We start from the raw sequence: 15,381 nt of genomic DNA, 5'->3' as shown, positions 1-15,381 counted from the left end.
TTTAAGGACCAAGATATGCATTTTAGAAGTTTGGGGATCTAGATGACACCCTCTATAAAGTTTAGGGGCCACAAGTGTATTTTACTCAAGAATTTATGATCAGTACGCATATGAATGTTGCCGTTTTAAACTAAGTTGGAGGGTTAAATAGAATCCTTCATAATTTGGGACAAATTTTGAATGTTTAGATACCTTATATTTCAGGACAGATGAAGAAATCTTGTATTCTCTAACCACTAATTTTTTTCTAGAATATATATATTTAAAATCCTTCAAACATAATAGATATTACAAGTATTTTGAATACAAATCCAGGCATATAAAATTACAGTTATATTTTAAACTATCATGTTTTCAAACTGAATAATGTAATGGTAGTTATTTATGTTGTAATTTTTAAGGTTTGACCAATGTTTGTTCCAAGCAACGAAAACACAGAGGAACTAATACTGTAGGGGAGACATACAAAACTACACTAAATAACTCATTATATGAGTGATCTCTTAAATCAGCTCCAAGTTATGTGGAGCTCAACAAAGTCAACAGCACTGTACATCCCTAATTTCCAACAGAAAAGATCGAAACAGCTGTGTATCGTGCAACCCAGCTGAGATTAAAATAAAATTCGATCTTCCATGTTCTTACAACCATAAATAGCCCAACTTATCCTCACAACTGAACTAAACCGAACGCACAGGAGCACAGAGGGGAGGCAGAACATAAGTACAAAGAAGTGCAGCTCCTGGTCGACCTCGCCTCAGGTGTAAGGGGCAAAGGTGAGCCACATGAACCAGAAAAAAAATGGTCAGTCATTCTCATATGATACTCCCATGCTGCTGGAATCAACTGCGGCTCCTAGGGGTCTTCATGTATGCAGCAGGGAGGCTTTCGCAGCTAGAGTCAATAGAAGGGAGCATTCCTCAAATACTGGGTCCTCGTTTGAGTTCTTTTTTGTCTGCGCAGCGGTGGACACGGCACGCACAGCTGTGGACACAGCCGGAAAACGTAGTGGGGTCCTCTTCATCCATCTTCCATCATGTCCGCGTCTCAGCCTCTTCTTCCCAATTCTCCTAATCACTGGGAGGTGATCATGAATACTTGCTGAAGAACAATCCTCTAAAACATCCACATCAACAGGGTAGCCCTTAATGGGTTCACCAGTCGTTTTACTCTCAAGGAAATCAAGGGGCAAGCCGTGACCTGTGTAGTTTCCTAGAACAGTCAACTCAACATCATAAACTTGTATATTTTTCTGAAGGTCAGTGGGCTCACAGACAACACCTTCCACTCTTGCATCCAACCCAACAGCATCATTGTCTTGTGCATTGCATTCCATTGTCCCTTCACACTCCAGTGGCACCAAATTCTCATCGCTCTTGTGGTTTTCTTCAGATAAAGGACCAATAGGGGTGACAAAGCCAATGATTTCCATCTTGGATCTACGATCTCAGATATAAGATATGCCCTGCTTACTACATTCAGTAGTTTGACCAATGGGTTTTGAGATCTGATCCTTTATGGATACAGAAGATCCACAAGTACTCAAATGCCCTGACAAAAAGAACAGTTAAATATTTGGTCTATGCTTCCTATGGAAGTTCAGAGGGTAATACATAAGATTTGGTATTACTTTCACTGATTTGCATATAAAAATTTACAATGAAATACAAGATTAAAAGGAAGAATACAAAGCTACATACTCAACTAAATGAGCTGGCTGCTAAATCTGGAATACAAAATGCGCTCTTTGAGATTGTTACCTTTGAGTGGTTGCTGGGATTTCTCAATTTCAAGGGCATGAAGAATGGCCTTCTCTCTGTGAGTGTATTTCTCTTCATTGTATATGTCGTCTTTTAAACACTAGCCCAACCTTGACATTTTCTATACATTCGTCAAATTGTCCACACCAAAATGGCTTCACGCGTTTAGACTTCTCGAGATTATACTAATCACTGTGATAAAGTTCGAAATAGCAGTGAGATAAATATTTTCACAGTTAGCTAGAAAAGAGGGGGGAACATCTAAATATGAAGTGATATAAACATTAATATTTGAAAAGTGTGCTTTTGGGAAAATCCACCTGAACATTGAAATACAGAATATTTATACACTTGAAAAGACCAAATTACCAAATCAAAGAACTTCACCCCAATAAAGTTTAGAAATCAGTTTGTATAGTCAGTTGCTTAGCATCACCACATTTCTAAGATACACGACACTTGGAGCATATATGCTAATGTAAGATATTGACATCTCCACAAAATTGTAATCTACACCTCTTATTTTTCAAGAAATTAATAATACCTTTCCCCATTGGCATAGATAGAAAGCATTAAGCACATCACCTAAATGATCCTTCTGATAGCTCTCCCATCATGGAGGCAACTAGGGAGGCCACTCTTACTACTACCACTATGGGTAGCAAGAACAATTCACTAGAGCTAATTTGCAAACACCCTTATCATCTCTAAGGTATGGATGTGGATGCAAGTATCCAGAAAATATAGCATCTGCCATGGATCACCAGAACCAATTGTATCTGCACACTGAAAAACTGGAAAAACACAGGAATGTAGGGAAATTTAACTGATTAACATGACAGGTAAGTTGAAATCTTGAAGGGCATAGGGTTGTATGGACATGATGCCATCGCGACAGCCTAGAAGCTAGATGGGCGTGCCAGTGGAGCTCAGTAGGACAATGTGGTACTTGTTCAGCTCTTTGGTGCCAAGGATCCGTCCCACTCACCAAGACCAGTTGCGACGCCACACCCAGACGACAGCATCGACCTTGATGTCCGGCCCATCATGCCATGAGGCCAATGATCTTCTCTCTCACAGTGGAAGCCCCCCAATGCCTACCAAAGGACATACCTCCTACAACCACCTCTGCCTCCACCCTCCCCCTCTTGCCCACACCCAACCAAACTGATGAGGTTCTGAGCTATGTTGCCCAGATACGGATATACAATAAGTATAGGACATGCGGTTATGATATTGTAAAAAAATGATACGGAACATAGCAGTATATTTTAATACACTAATAACCATTTATAGAATAACAAAGTAACAGTAAGTTCAATAAGATCGACAAATAGAAATTTGGGAGAGTTTAGTATATAACTTATGTAACAACCTAATTCAGCAATTCATCTGTATTTTCTCCACTTTCCGACATGATTCTACGTTCTGGATGGATGAAGAGGGAGAGAGAAAAGCAAGATCAGATGTTAAACAAAGAAGGGGACTGCAGATCACCATGGCCACCGAGATGAAGCAGGGAATGACGAAATGCGGGGATGTCTGGGGTTGCTTTTTGCCAAAGAAGCATACAAGAAAAGAAGGGATAGCAGCGGGGATTTGGATGATTAGATCTTACTTCCTAGAGAACAGGCTCACCGCCGGTCGTTTCTTTGCTGTAGCCTGTAGATGGGCCTCGCCGCCGGTTCGCTTTCTGCTGGAGAAGGGCCTCGCCGCCGGTTCGCTTTCTGCAGGAGAAGAGGCCCAGCGCCGGCTGCTTTTTCCGGAGACGATCCCCAGCACCGGCCGCTTTTGCCGTAGAAGCAGCTCAGCGCCGGCTGTTCGCTCTAGGCGGGCAAGGAGTGTCGGCGAAACAACGGGAGGGAGAATGCGATGGCGGCGCGTCGCGCGTGGCAGCGAGCGATACGCTGGTCGGGGGAGATGCACGCTAGGTAAGCACCTGTCACTGGGCTGGGCCCATTAGTGGACTGCCAGTTTTGTGGGCCTGGGCCCATTAGTGGACTGGCCCATCCACAGTGGAGCGAGAGCGAGCCATCCTAGTTCCTTCCTCTTCCGACTCGCACCTCCCCTCCTCCGGCGACGCACGCAGCCGCCGCCGTGCGCCCGCCTATCTCAAATCTTCCACCGCGCCGCCGCAGAGGTCCTGTCCTCGCCTTCCCCGTAGGAAGCCGAAGTGCAGCAAGCAGCGTCGGCACCAGCAGCACCGATCATGGCCGGTACGAACCAAATCCTGAAGCCCCTTTTTCCTTCCTTCCTCCGCTTTGCTCTTGCTGCTAACCGCGTCTTTGCTTGTGTGTGTATGGTTGCGATGGGCGGCGCGGGAAGACTACGAGCAGGAGCAGGATATGGAGGTGGAGGCGCTGCAGGCCATCCTCATGGACGACATCAAGGGTTTTACTGCTTCCACCAAGCTTTTTTGTTTTGGGGACTCATGCTGTGGATTCCAATTTCTTGTCCAAATCTGATCGTTGTTACGTTGTGTGTTGGTGCTGATGCAGAGATCGACCCAAGTGAGAGTGGGATCGCCACCACCGCCCGGTGCTTCCAGATCCTACTCTCTCCTCAGGTAACTTCTAACCGACTGCAGCGTGAGTGTGTGATATGGCTGCACTTTGTTAGAACTCCATGTGTTCCAGTGAGGAATGTGGCAAGGTTGAGAGCTGTGCATTTAATCTTTAGGGAGTTCAGAGTGAATTGAATTAGGCTCTTTTGATGTTTATTTTCCAAATATGCTACTGATTTCCTAAAAAAACACTGATTTTCTTTTTACTACTACTGGCAGGATGATGATTTTGATGAGTCAGCTTATGTCCCAGGTAAAACTAAAATTGTAGATATGCACATATATGATTGTGATTATCAATCGACTCTCAATGTTCTAGAACATCATGCATATACTGGATTGCTTTCTGGCTTTAATTTGCAGTTCAACTGGCCCTGATTTTTGCGCACACTGAGAAGTACCCTGATGAACCTCCGCTACTGAATGTAAAAAGGTTCTGCCATTAAATTCTAGTCTTGGTTTCGGTTCATGGTTATTTCGGCATAAGATGTGTTCTGAATGCTGATTGTCTAATTCTTGCATTGGATCGGAACATATCCGTGCAGTGTACGAGGGATTAAACCACATGATCTTACATCCCTGAAGGAAAAGCTTGAGCAAGAGGTATGCAAAATACCCAACTCCAAGTTTGGCGTCAATCCGACATAGCTATAAATGTTTAACTGTGCGAAAGTGAAAGTGTGAAACAATTCTTTTTTAGCTAAAATAATCCGCATTGAACCAAAAAAGCATGGACAATTAGTATTTTATAGTCTTATATAGCAGAGAACTTGTAGAAAGGTCATGTGAATTAATTCAAGTCTTATCAGTGACCAGAGCATGTTAGAAGTTTCTAATTGGTTGTGACTTGTGAGTTCCTCACATTATCACTTATCAGTCACCTGACATGTCACATTTTATTCTGTTGAGTATCCCATCATTTAGGCAACAGAGAATCTTGGCATGGCTATGGTCTACACTCTTGTTTCATCAGCCAAAGAGTGGCTAAGTGAGAAGTATGGTCAGAATGGTGGTGATGAGGAACCTGAAGAAACTGAAGCGGAAGAAGAGGAGGTATACACCTATTCACTTGTCTGTTCTGCATTTCCTTTCTGTGAACTGTAGGAACTGGGTTCAGCTCTAGGAAGTGGAGACGTACCCCGCAGAAACTAAAAAAGAAAGAAAAAAAAGAAAGAAAAAAGACTTTGAATTATCTGTAGTTCGTGAAATTAATCCATGCTTGTTCTGGTATGGTTGGTTTCTCAATCTGAGACCACCTTTTGGTGGTTTTGTTTAGAGTCCTGCTGGATGCTGCATTTTTGGAATTTAGTGCTTGATTGGTCATTTGGTTGTGTCCTACTGAGCCACTTACGCAATCAAATTTCAAAGTTACATATTGTATCATGCTATCATGGATTATTTCCCTTTAAGTATAATTTATAACTGATGAAAAGTATTTGGTCTGCATGCTAGGTTATTATACCACATGGTGAAGCTGTTACTGTGGAGAGCTTTCTGGCTTGGAGAGAACGTTTTGAAGCTGAGCTGGCCTTACAGCGTGCTAAGTAAACTTCCTATTTGTTTACATATTAAGTTTTTCTCGATGATCACATGGAATCTCTTGTTTACTTGTGACATCTGCCATATAATGGTGTTTGATTCCCATATATTATATAAGTAACCAAATGTGTGCTTAGATGATCTTTTGCATTTTCTGGGCATGCAGACTTATGCCAGATTCAGCTCTTACAGCCCCAAAGGAAAAGAAACTCACAGGACGGCAGTATTTTGAAAGTGGAAGGCATGCAGTGGTTCGTTATCCCAGATAATAAAACCCTTTCTCTTAAGGCTTGTTTGGATGCACTTTCATTCAGTTATTCACATGAATCCATGTGTGTGTTGGATCTACGTACATGTCTTTTAAGTTTTACTTTACATGAAACCATCTTTTCAGAAAGGAGCAAGCACAGTTGCTGATGAAGATGAAGAAGAGGAGGAAGACATTGAATTTGATGAGGATTTTGAAGGTAAAACTTCTGGAAAACTCTTTGTTTATGACATTAGATGTACTTTGCCAGTGCAACCTATCTTACAATACATGTTGCCCTAATTTGTTACAGACGATGAAGAGGACATGCTTGAGCATTACTTAGCCGAACAATCAGGGAAGTCAACAGCTTAACCTTCGAGGCCAAACAAAGTACCTTTTCGGGCACAGCTTTACCTTAGGAAGCCAAATGTGGTTATATGTTGCAAGTGTAGCTCTAGAGCCCACTATTTTGTGATGCTTCTCATCATTTGGTTGTATCTGAATGGATGCTTTCAAGCTCTATCAAGTGGCTGTGGGCTCATTAATATATAAGCTGAAGGAATTAGAAGATCAAGCTGCCTAATACTTGGCTGTATAATTTACTGTATTTTTGATCGGCTATTACATGTGTGTTTTGCCTTGTGGAGCATGTTGCATGCTTGGGACAAAACTTTATAGTAATTTATGGAAAGATATTCAAAACTCCAATCTCTAAAAAATTTAAAGATCTCTCAAATTTGCGGACCCTGGTTCCTGAGAAGCATGCGGGGCAAAAAATACCCAAAGTACTAGCCTTCGTGTATTTGATGGACATGGGAATGTAATGATACATAAATCGTGTCAGTGGTAGATCTAATAATGCTAGTCCCTCCCCTCCGTTCCAAATTGTGTCACTTTTAACTTTTTTTCATCCTATATGCCAATCTTCTCTATTTTAAAGGTGTTTAGAAAAATATATTAAATTTATAAGTTCAAATAAATACACTATCAGAACATATTTTATAGGAAATTTAATGAAATCAATTTGGTGTTAAAGATGTTGGTGCGACTATAGGCTTTGCATGCAAATGAGTTGCTTCCTATCAACCTTCCATTGACATTTACGTACATAACAATGGATGATACTCCGGTGATCTACATCCTCAGCTCTTCTTAATTGAACCACAAAACTGGCTTTCTTTCCGGCACCTTAGTTGTACACATTTCTAGCATAAACAAGGGTGAATGAATCCCAGTTACTCCCTGTTTTGTAGCGCTTCATGATTTGTGCAGCACTACTCAAGGTTTAAGCATCGAAACACTTCTAGTCATCAGAAGATTTTTTTTTCCTCCTCGCAGTTGCAGGAAGCTCCAGTTGAAGCTTCTTGACAGAATCAAAGGCCTAACTAAACACATCCCTGGTCAGCCATGGCTTGCGCAATATTAAGGAAAGCACAAATGTTCGCGCCATGGACCAAAGACCTGCATGGAGAGACAGGGGGGTCAGCTTCTCGACTGAAACCAAGTGAAAGCATCATCTGATTTTTCAAAGCACAAGAAAACAAACTCAGGGCTCTCTTTCATGATCCCGTAATCTTGAGCAGCTTTGATCGACCTTTCATATGTTTGCTTTATTGCATCCTGCTTAAATCCAACAGAAAAAAAAAGAGAACTCAGAAGGAATCACAACTGGGAAGCAGAAGGGAAAAAATGCCAATGGCAGTAGTCAGGAGCAGCAGACTTTACTTGAATTTTATTCTCAAAATCCTCCACTGACAACTGCATCAAATTAAACTCTGGATTCAATTCAAGCTCTCCAAGTGCTACCTGTTATTTCAAGAAACAAGCATAAATTGTGATAACGGAGAAAACACATAACAGTCTCAAGCTCCATAGATAGTATATACAGATATATAATGACTTCAGCCTACAAATACTTGTCATCAAAGTCGTACGAAGTGAAATGTGCAGCAATGATAGACATGTAAAATGGCGATCTTAAATTTTTTATGCTAAAAGAAGCTACAAAATTGTTCTACTATCATCTTACACCAGGACATGTGAATGGATTTGTAAGAGCAGTCAAGCCGTGCATTACCCCACCAGCAGCAGTTGCCTTTGCTGGAGCAACAATAACTTTTGCCTTTCTTAGGATATCAACAGCTTGAACAGTGCATGGCATATTTGAACCTGCAGTTGGCAACATATTTTAATCAGCATATGATAAATATAAAAATTTAAAACAGAAACTAAAAATTGAAATGCAAAAATTCAAAACTCCATACATTCGACAAGAACACGACAACCAGAGTTGATGATCGCAACGGCCTCCCCTTGGTCAATCTCATTATGTGATGCACAAGGGAATGCAACATCACACTGCTCGCTCCATGGTTTTGCATCATCAATATACTTGGCATGTGGATATGATTTCAAGTACTCCCTGTTTGAATAAATGGAGAAAGATATCTAAAAAACTCAACATGTATAATCTAAAAATAAGGGAAAGGCATGTACCCACTTGAGGCTCTTTTGCTGAGCCTTAATATCCCTTAGAAGTGAATATTTCATATAATCGAATCCATCTTCATCTAACAAATATCCCTTTGAATCTGAAACAGTATAACAATCAGCCCTTCATTAAAAATGTTATAGTTATCTTAACACGACTATTTTTCTATAGTAGGTATGCTTAAAATCTACCTAACGATTTGGCAAGCAATAAATATTCCTACGACAAATTCAAACCTTTAACACTTATAGTGCAATTCAAGGAAAGCTAGCAAGCACAAAAACCTATCGGAAGAATACTTGTATATAGACCTGTATTTCTATTTTGAAATAGTATACCAGCATTGTTAACTTCTACATGTTAATGATGTGAAATTGTATGTCAAGGATAGGAAAAGTGGCAAACACATATGAGTAGACATGAGACATGATAAATCCGTGCCGAATGGACGCACACCCAACTCACGAGGAGACTCGTGTTGTGGTAGACGTGGCACCATGTGTGGTATGCACATATAGCAACCCAATGACAAAAGACATGATAAATCCACCTAATTCAAGGAACATCTGATGCAAATAATAATATTGATGCTATTCCAAACCATGTATCCTGTGTAATCAGTCCAAAGAAACCTTTGAGTCTGTATACCTGAGACAGTAACAGGAATGGCTCCACAAGGCAAAAGTTTTTCCAAAACATGCATTGCTATCTTTCCAGAACCACTGATCACACATCTGCAGAAAACATTGTGTAGTATGAAACTAACAAAGGCTAAATTATAACGAAGAAAAACTCAATGGATCTCTGTAAGAAACCTTAATCCTTTAAGCTCTTTGTTCATTTCAGCAAGTAAAATACGCGCAAAAAACACCTGCATGGACAGAATGGTTTCATATGGTGTTTCACTTTGAACATGGACAATGGTCCAGTCAACACATGCAACAGAAATATTACTTGTGATTTGTGAAATAAATAACTATGGCACCCACAAAACACACTATCTCCAGCCAAACGAAAAATTAAAGTAGCATTTTACCAGCCCGTATCCAGTAGCTTCTGTTCGAAAACTTGACCCTGACCAGAAAATTTTAGGTCCTGTAAAATTTCCCTGCATAAGCACGACAGTTGAAATCTACAGACAAGAGAGAACTGATGAACAAAGAAGTCGAAGCAGAAACTAAACAAATAACCTCATAACCCCCCACACCCTACACTGAGGATGTATCCACGATTTCCCATAATCTAAATTCTGGATATGATGGAATTCAGAACCAGCACTCTACCTGAAAATGACCAGAAAGACGTCTATACTGCCCAAAAAGGTAACCCATTTCCCTTGGACCAACACCAATATCTTCAGCGGGAAAATCCTGGACCAAAAGATCGATGTCTGAAATACTAATAGAGACTAAGAATAGTCAATGATTCATTTAACTAATATAGAGATGAATAACTCCAATAACTGAGTATCATGTTTAACTGGGAGGTACCTGGTCAGGGCCCAAATATCTATACAGCTCATCCATGAAACTTTGGCAAAAGCGCATTATCTAACAGGACAAGGTTTTGAGATTTACACGCAGCAAAAAACGTTATTGTCCTGAGGAATCAAAATACGGTACACACACCTCATTATCACTTTTACCCTTTGGATCAAAATCGCTTCCTCCAGCAGCACCTCCAAGTTTATATAGTGACAAAGCATTCTTCAAAGTCTGCATGGAAGAAAGACAATGATGGGATAGCATGTTAAAGTTCTGCCACAAAGCAACGTAAACATAAAAAATGCATCCATTAAGCAAATCACACCCATGGAATCAAAATCAGATGTGGCTAAGCGAAGGCTGCAAGTTATTAGCATCACAAATGCACTTCATAGTTCACCTAGAGTGGTACCTCAAACTATGGCAATGTCTTTCTTGTAAACAAGGGAAAAACAAATAGCTTATGTGTTGTAGCATGAAAGTGAATTTTAGACAAGTATAGTATTACATGTTCAAAGGCCAGAAACTTTGCCACACTTAAGCTCATGGATGGGTGAAATCGAAGACCGCCCCTGCATGGACCTAACGCCTGACTGAATTGCACACGGAAACCTCTATTGACATGTGCTTCACCTCTGTCATCAATCCATGGCACTCTGAAAATAAAGCATCTCTCAGGTTCCAACAAACGCTCCAAAATTTGAATATATCTGAAACATTGTCAAATAAAACTATGTTATACTGAAGGTTTAGGCATATTATTTCAAAGGGATGGAGGGAGATTTGAAGAATTACTGGGTATTCTTCACCAAAACAGGTTCTAAGGAATGAACCACCTCCTGGATGGACTGTATATATTCAGCTTCATGGGGATCCCTCCTTAGAACACATTCAAGTATTGACGCCGCTGTTTTCGATAAAGCTGGAATAGACAATTCCAAAATGCAGATAAAAAAATGAGCAAGGTCATATGTCAGAGTTGTTGGATCATTGCAAGGGATATAATATCATACAGTCGTTTTGGTTTGATAGAAAACGGAGCACACTGGGATAAAGGGCATAAAGAAAGTGAAAGCACAGATGATAACATCACATATCATATATAGTTATAAATAACAGTAACTTCAAGGCGAACTGGTAATTCGGCTCCAAGAAGAAAATAAAACTGGAATATATAAATAACAATAACTTCAAGGTGAACTGGTAATTCCACTCCAAAAAGAAAATAAAACTGGAATGTCTGCTTCATGCTATGTTGATTTTCTAGTACAACACGAAGCACTTGCCAACTATGTACCAGTAGCACAGGATGAAGTAACAGATATGGTCATATTAGCATTGTCTCTTCAATTGGAAATTTAGTTATAGAATTTCCTTGTGACATGAATATGCTACACACTAACACAGAACAGAATAAAACATGTGATATCTTGAAAACCATGTTATCTACTTCTCACAATGCAGCAATACACAATTAAAACTGAATGTAAATATATTTCCTGGAATATCCAAATAATACACTAATTTTAGAAACAAAATTTATTACACATTGCCTAGTCCTTACATCTGTTCCAAGGTGAAACTTGAGTATAACTGTGGAAGCTGGGTCAACAAGCCGACAACACCAACCTTTGACATAGACCGGCCTCTCGATCTCAGGAGGCTGCAACTTCTCCTTGGAGGCCATCTGCAACCGGAGCGCCTCCTTATGCAACAAGCTATTGTTGTGCTCCTCAAGCGCACTCATCTGCATATTCCTGCTTCCCTCGTTGCCATATGGATTCCGGCGGTGCTTCCGGCCGTACTCCTTGCACACCGAGCAGAAGATCCTGGTGGTGTTGTCGTGCACGGCGACGTAGGCCCACTTGTAGGTGTCCGCCCACTCCTCCCGCCATTTCTTCACCACCTTCTTCTTCTTCTTGGTGTGCCCCGACGGCTGCCTGAGCATCCCGTCATGCTCTTCCTCCCCCTGCGCCAGGTGCTGCTGCTGCGGCGCCAGCCCGTCCGCCGCGCCGGTCTGAGAACACGGGATGAGGAGGCTCTTGTGGTCGTCGGCGTGGACGACGGCGTCGTGCGTGGACGTGACGGCAACTAAGGAAGCCCCGGAGAACGAGGGGTCGTCGCCGGGGCCGATCTCGAGGTCGATCTCCTCGCCGATGCCGCGCACCATGAGGTGGTGCTGATGCTGCCGCTGCGCCTGCCGAAGCAGGTTGATTTCGTCCATCGAGTTCATGAGCGCGCTCGCTGCATCATGCGCAGACGCACGCGATACCGGCGCCAGCCGGAAACCGAGAGAATCCGGCTCCGATTGCGGCTACCGGAGTGGGGATTTTGGCGCTAGGGTTTGGAGAATTCGGCGAGTCCGGCTGACGGAGATAAAGCGGGTTCGATCAGGAAGGAGGAGGAGGAGGAGGAGGAGGACAGGGAGCGTCCGTGAAGCCGCAGCCAGCGGAGACTGCGGCGGACGAGAGCCAGCACCAGCAGAAACTGCCGCGGCGGCCGCTGAGCGAGCGGTGAGGCTAGTGTTCCGACAAGGCCGCAGCAAACAGTCACGACAATTTGCCGCGACCGTTGGTTGGTTCCGAACGGCTCAGATCAGCACGTAACTACAGCTGTAGCTCCGACACGGTTTAAACATTTTTATTCCATCGAATACTGATTACAAAAATGAAATCTAATCCAAATAAAACGACTCATGCAAATATAGTGTGTTTAGTTTCCCGTGGAATGGAAAATATAAAATAATAAGTACTTTGAAATGATGAACAAAATGCCAATTTTTTTTATGGATGTGTTTAGTTCCATCTAAAATAACAAAATTTTTAGGGTCCAAAATACATGAAGCTACTGTAACATCCCAGATTTTTACGTAAACCAAAAATACGAGCTTTTTAAAAATTTTCCTGTAATTGTGTGAAGCATATAGTTTTTAGATCTAACACGATCCTAACCTGCTAACAAATCGTCGCATTCATGTAGATTTGATTGTAGACGAGTGCTTCTATTCGAGAGTCGTTTTGAGTTGGGTCATGTATAGGGTTTTGAGTTCCTTTTTGGAGTGCGCAAATCCGTAGCAAAGTTTTTCCGAATCTCCGTTGAGCCTATCTCAAAGGCGAAGCGAATTCCTTCTCAATCTTTCTGTTGGAGTACGTCTCAACTCCTTTGAATTCTTTTGAACTCTTCCCGAAATTCCCCTCTCAATCCCCTCTTTAAAAATCCTTTGAACCTAATCCCAAATTTCTTTATCTATAAATAGGAAATCTTCTTTCCTTGGGCTCCAACTCTTTTCTTTCTCCCTCTCATTCCAGCCCACGGCGGCACTGTGGCCCAGCTCGCCACCCAGCCTCGCGGCCCAGCTCCCTGCCTCCTCTCCTCGGCCCGCCTCGCGCTCCCTCCCCATCGGCCCAGCTCGCTCCCCTCCCCACCGTCCCAAGGCCCAGGCAGCGCCCCCTGCGCCCCTCCCCTACCCTGGAGCGCAGAGCCGCCGCCACCGCCCAGGGTGGGCAAGGCCGCACCCGCGCCCCAGCGCCCCGATGCCCGTGCCCCTCCTGGATTCGCGCCACGCGGCCCGCCCACGGCACGGACGCCGAGGATGGACGGCCACCCCGAAACCCTAGCTCACGGCACCTATAAAGCAGCAGCAGCCGCCACCTCTCCCTTCTCCTCTGCTCCCTCCACCCAGCGCCGCCGCTCCCTGCTTCATCCCCAGCCGCCGCCGTCTCCCTCCCCAGAACCGCGCGCCAAGCCCCAGCAGGAGCTCCGCGCCCTCGCCCGGCGACCTCGACGCCCCTGCCGCGATGCCGAGCCGCCGAGCCGCAGCAGAACCGCGGCCACGACGTCGCCCGCGCCTCAGCCACGCCCCTGCTCCGAGTCCTAGGCCGACGCGCGCACGTCGCCATCAGCCGCGCCCTCGGTGCCACCCTCGCCGCGCCGAGCCCCGGCGACCGTGGCTGCGACCTCGCCCCGACGCGTCCCCGTCCTCGCCATGGTCACCGCGTCAAGCTTCGCCCTCGCCGCGCCGAGCCCCGACCCCGCGACGTCGCCTACGGCCTCACCGAGCCCGGCGTCGAGCCTCGACGCGTCCACGTCTTTGCTGCGCCACGGCCTCGCCCGACGACGTCGAGCCCGCTGCCCGGAACAACGGCGCCCTCGCCCGCGACCCCGCCACCGAGCCGACCGCGCCGGTGTCGACAGCAAGCCCCGCGACGCCGTGCGCCCTCGCCCGCGACCCCGACACCAAGCGCCGAGCAGCAGCGAACCGCGAGCACGACGTCAAGGCCCTGCGACCTCACCCTGCGACCGCACCAGCAGCGACCCCAGGTCCTCATCGCCAAGCCCCTGCCGCGCCGAGCTCGTGGTCCAAGCCGGCACCTTGGGCACCGACCTCGCCCCGGCCACGCACCGAGACAGAGCCGCCCAGCACTGACGCTGCCGAAGCCCTCGATGCCGAGCTTGCCGCGGTCACCACGCCCATGGTGATCGCGAACACCTCCCTCCACCGAGCCAGAACGTGCAGCAGCGGTACCACCTCACACGGGGCTCCTTGCTGTCGCCAGTGAGTAACCGAAACCCCAAGCCATCCCTTTTCACTTTGTCGATGTGCTCCTACCTGAGACCGGCCTTCGTGCCGTGTTCTACCACTGTCACAGGGAGGCCCCGGACCTGCTGCACCTTTCCACGGAAGCCGCAACGCTGGAGCCACCTTGAGCCGATGATCGCCTTGCTACATCTTGCCGAGCACCGGCCAATGACGAAGCCGCGCAACCAAGCATAACCACCACCTCGCTGCACCCGAAGTACAACAGCTGCGCTCTCCGAACCGCCGCGATCGTGACCCGAAGCCCGTCAGCTGCAAGGTCGAACCTTTTGAATCTCTGTCGACAAAAACCTTTACCATGTTATCATCTATCCTTGCGCATACTTGTCGATCCATGATCTATCTATTTTATGCCTGTCTCGTGCCTTCGCGCCGGTCTATTTATTTATATATCGATCCATTTCTATCTCTTGTGCTATTGGAAATGTGCTGCTCCGAGTTGTCGCAGTGTCTTTGTGTTGATGATGGTTGAGTCGTGATTCTTTGTGAGTTTTGTCGTTGACTGTGGACCGTGCCGTCGAGCCGGTTAGGGAAATCGTAGTATGTTTGATCATTTCGATCGTGGGTACGTCCCGCCGTGATCGCGATGCCGAGCATAACTCATTTCCCCGTGTTTAGTTGACTTCGTCACGCTACGCTCGTTAGCTCCTATTTCCGTCCCTCGGACATGGTCATCGGGGACTCGATGTCGTTATCG

At 44.8% G+C, this 15,381-nt stretch overlaps 4 protein-coding genes across 13 annotated transcripts; 2 read left to right on the top strand and 2 right to left on the bottom strand.

The window, feature by feature from the left end:
* On the bottom strand, positions 472 to 3,631 carry LOC8075012. 6 transcript variants are annotated; one of them, XM_021455066.1, is made up of 4 exons: positions 3,379 to 3,631; positions 3,136 to 3,188; positions 1,761 to 1,952; positions 472 to 1,551 (listed from the first exon to the last, which is right to left on the bottom strand). In XM_021455066.1, exon 4 carries the CDS (start codon positions 1,430 to 1,432, stop codon positions 866 to 868), a length of 567 nt encoding a protein of 188 aa, XP_021310741.1. In that variant the 5' UTR covers positions 1,433 to 1,551; positions 1,761 to 1,952; positions 3,136 to 3,188; positions 3,379 to 3,631; the 3' UTR covers positions 472 to 865. The 6 variants fall into 6 exon arrangements, with proteins under 6 accessions (XP_021310741.1, XP_021310740.1, XP_021310743.1 ...); XM_021455065.1 differs by lacking the exon at positions 3,136 to 3,188; XM_021455068.1 differs by lacking the exon at positions 3,136 to 3,188 and having other exon boundaries at positions 3,399 to 3,631.
* On the top strand, positions 3,759 to 6,814 carry LOC8078594 (RWD domain-containing protein 1). The gene is made up of 11 exons (XM_002457957.2): positions 3,759 to 3,976; positions 4,086 to 4,151; positions 4,259 to 4,326; positions 4,543 to 4,576; positions 4,687 to 4,756; positions 4,869 to 4,926; positions 5,248 to 5,376; positions 5,776 to 5,867; positions 6,029 to 6,113; positions 6,257 to 6,329; positions 6,423 to 6,814. The coding sequence occupies exons 1-11, from the start codon at positions 3,970 to 3,972 to the stop codon at positions 6,482 to 6,484; spliced, it is 744 nt and encodes a 247-aa protein (XP_002458002.1). The 5' UTR covers positions 3,759 to 3,969; the 3' UTR covers positions 6,485 to 6,814.
* Positions 7,136 to 12,650, bottom strand: LOC8078593 (NADP-specific glutamate dehydrogenase). 5 transcript variants are annotated; one of them, XR_002450656.1, is made up of 15 exons: positions 11,717 to 12,650; positions 10,883 to 11,009; positions 10,596 to 10,797; positions 10,232 to 10,318; positions 10,094 to 10,153; positions 9,887 to 9,973; positions 9,640 to 9,711; positions 9,419 to 9,474; positions 9,252 to 9,337; positions 8,609 to 8,703; positions 8,377 to 8,534; positions 8,190 to 8,281; positions 7,838 to 7,918; positions 7,659 to 7,732; positions 7,136 to 7,573 (listed from the first exon to the last, which is right to left on the bottom strand). XR_002450656.1 is itself a non-coding variant. In XM_021455063.1 (15 exons), exons 1-15 carry the CDS (start codon positions 12,318 to 12,320, stop codon positions 7,498 to 7,500), a joined length of 1,947 nt encoding a protein of 648 aa, XP_021310738.1. In that variant the 5' UTR covers positions 12,321 to 12,648; the 3' UTR covers positions 7,136 to 7,497. The 5 variants fall into 5 exon arrangements, 4 of the variants coding, with proteins under 4 accessions (XP_021310738.1, XP_021310737.1, XP_021310739.1 ...); XM_021455063.1 differs by having other exon boundaries at positions 8,142 to 8,281; positions 8,613 to 8,703; positions 10,596 to 10,743; positions 11,717 to 12,648; XM_021455062.1 differs by having other exon boundaries at positions 8,142 to 8,281; positions 8,613 to 8,703; positions 11,717 to 12,647.
* On the top strand, positions 12,319 to 13,964 carry LOC110433712 (vegetative cell wall protein gp1-like). Its single transcript, XM_021456228.1, has 2 exons — positions 12,319 to 12,661; positions 13,396 to 13,964. The coding sequence occupies exons 1-2, from the start codon at positions 12,319 to 12,321 to the stop codon at positions 13,962 to 13,964; spliced, it is 912 nt and encodes a 303-aa protein (XP_021311903.1).

This window comes from Sorghum bicolor, chromosome 3 (genome assembly GCF_000003195.3).
Source record: "Sorghum bicolor cultivar BTx623 chromosome 3, Sorghum_bicolor_NCBIv3, whole genome shotgun sequence".
NCBI lineage: Eukaryota > Viridiplantae > Streptophyta > Magnoliopsida > Poales > Poaceae > Sorghum > Sorghum bicolor.
Note: the sequence above shows the minus strand (reverse complement) of the source record. Positions and strands in the feature narration are given on the sequence as shown.

Excerpts from the sequence above, each read along its gene's own strand:
- LOC8075012 (XM_021455066.1), bottom strand. The coding sequence starts at position 1,432 with ATGGAAATCATTGGCTTTGTCACCCCTATTGGTCCTTTATCTGAAGAA.
- LOC8078594 (XM_002457957.2), top strand. Across the intron at positions 4,152-4,258 it reads CCTCATGGACGACATCAAGG|AGATCGACCCAAGTGAGAGT; the intron begins GTTTTACTGCTT and ends GTGCTGATGCAG. Across the intron at positions 6,330-6,422 it reads ATTTGATGAGGATTTTGAAG|ACGATGAAGAGGACATGCTT; the intron begins GTAAAACTTCTG and ends AATTTGTTACAG.
- LOC110433712 (XM_021456228.1), top strand. The coding sequence starts at position 12,319 with ATGAGCGCGCTCGCTGCATCATGCGCAGACGCACGCGATACCGGCGCC. Across the intron at positions 12,662-13,395 it reads ACAATTTGCCGCGACCGTTG|CCCACGGCGGCACTGTGGCC; the intron begins GTTGGTTCCGAA and ends CTCTCATTCCAG.
- LOC8078593 (XM_021455062.1), bottom strand. The coding sequence starts at position 12,320 with ATGAACTCGATGGACGAAATCAACCTGCTTCGGCAGGCGCAGCGGCAG. Across the intron at positions 9,338-9,418 it reads AAAGAGCTTAAAGGATTAAG|ATGTGTGATCAGTGGTTCTG; the intron begins GTTTCTTACAGA and ends TGTTTTCTGCAG. Across the intron at positions 7,733-7,837 it reads ATTTTGAGAATAAAATTCAA|GATGCAATAAAGCAAACATA; the intron begins GTAAAGTCTGCT and ends GGATTTAAGCAG.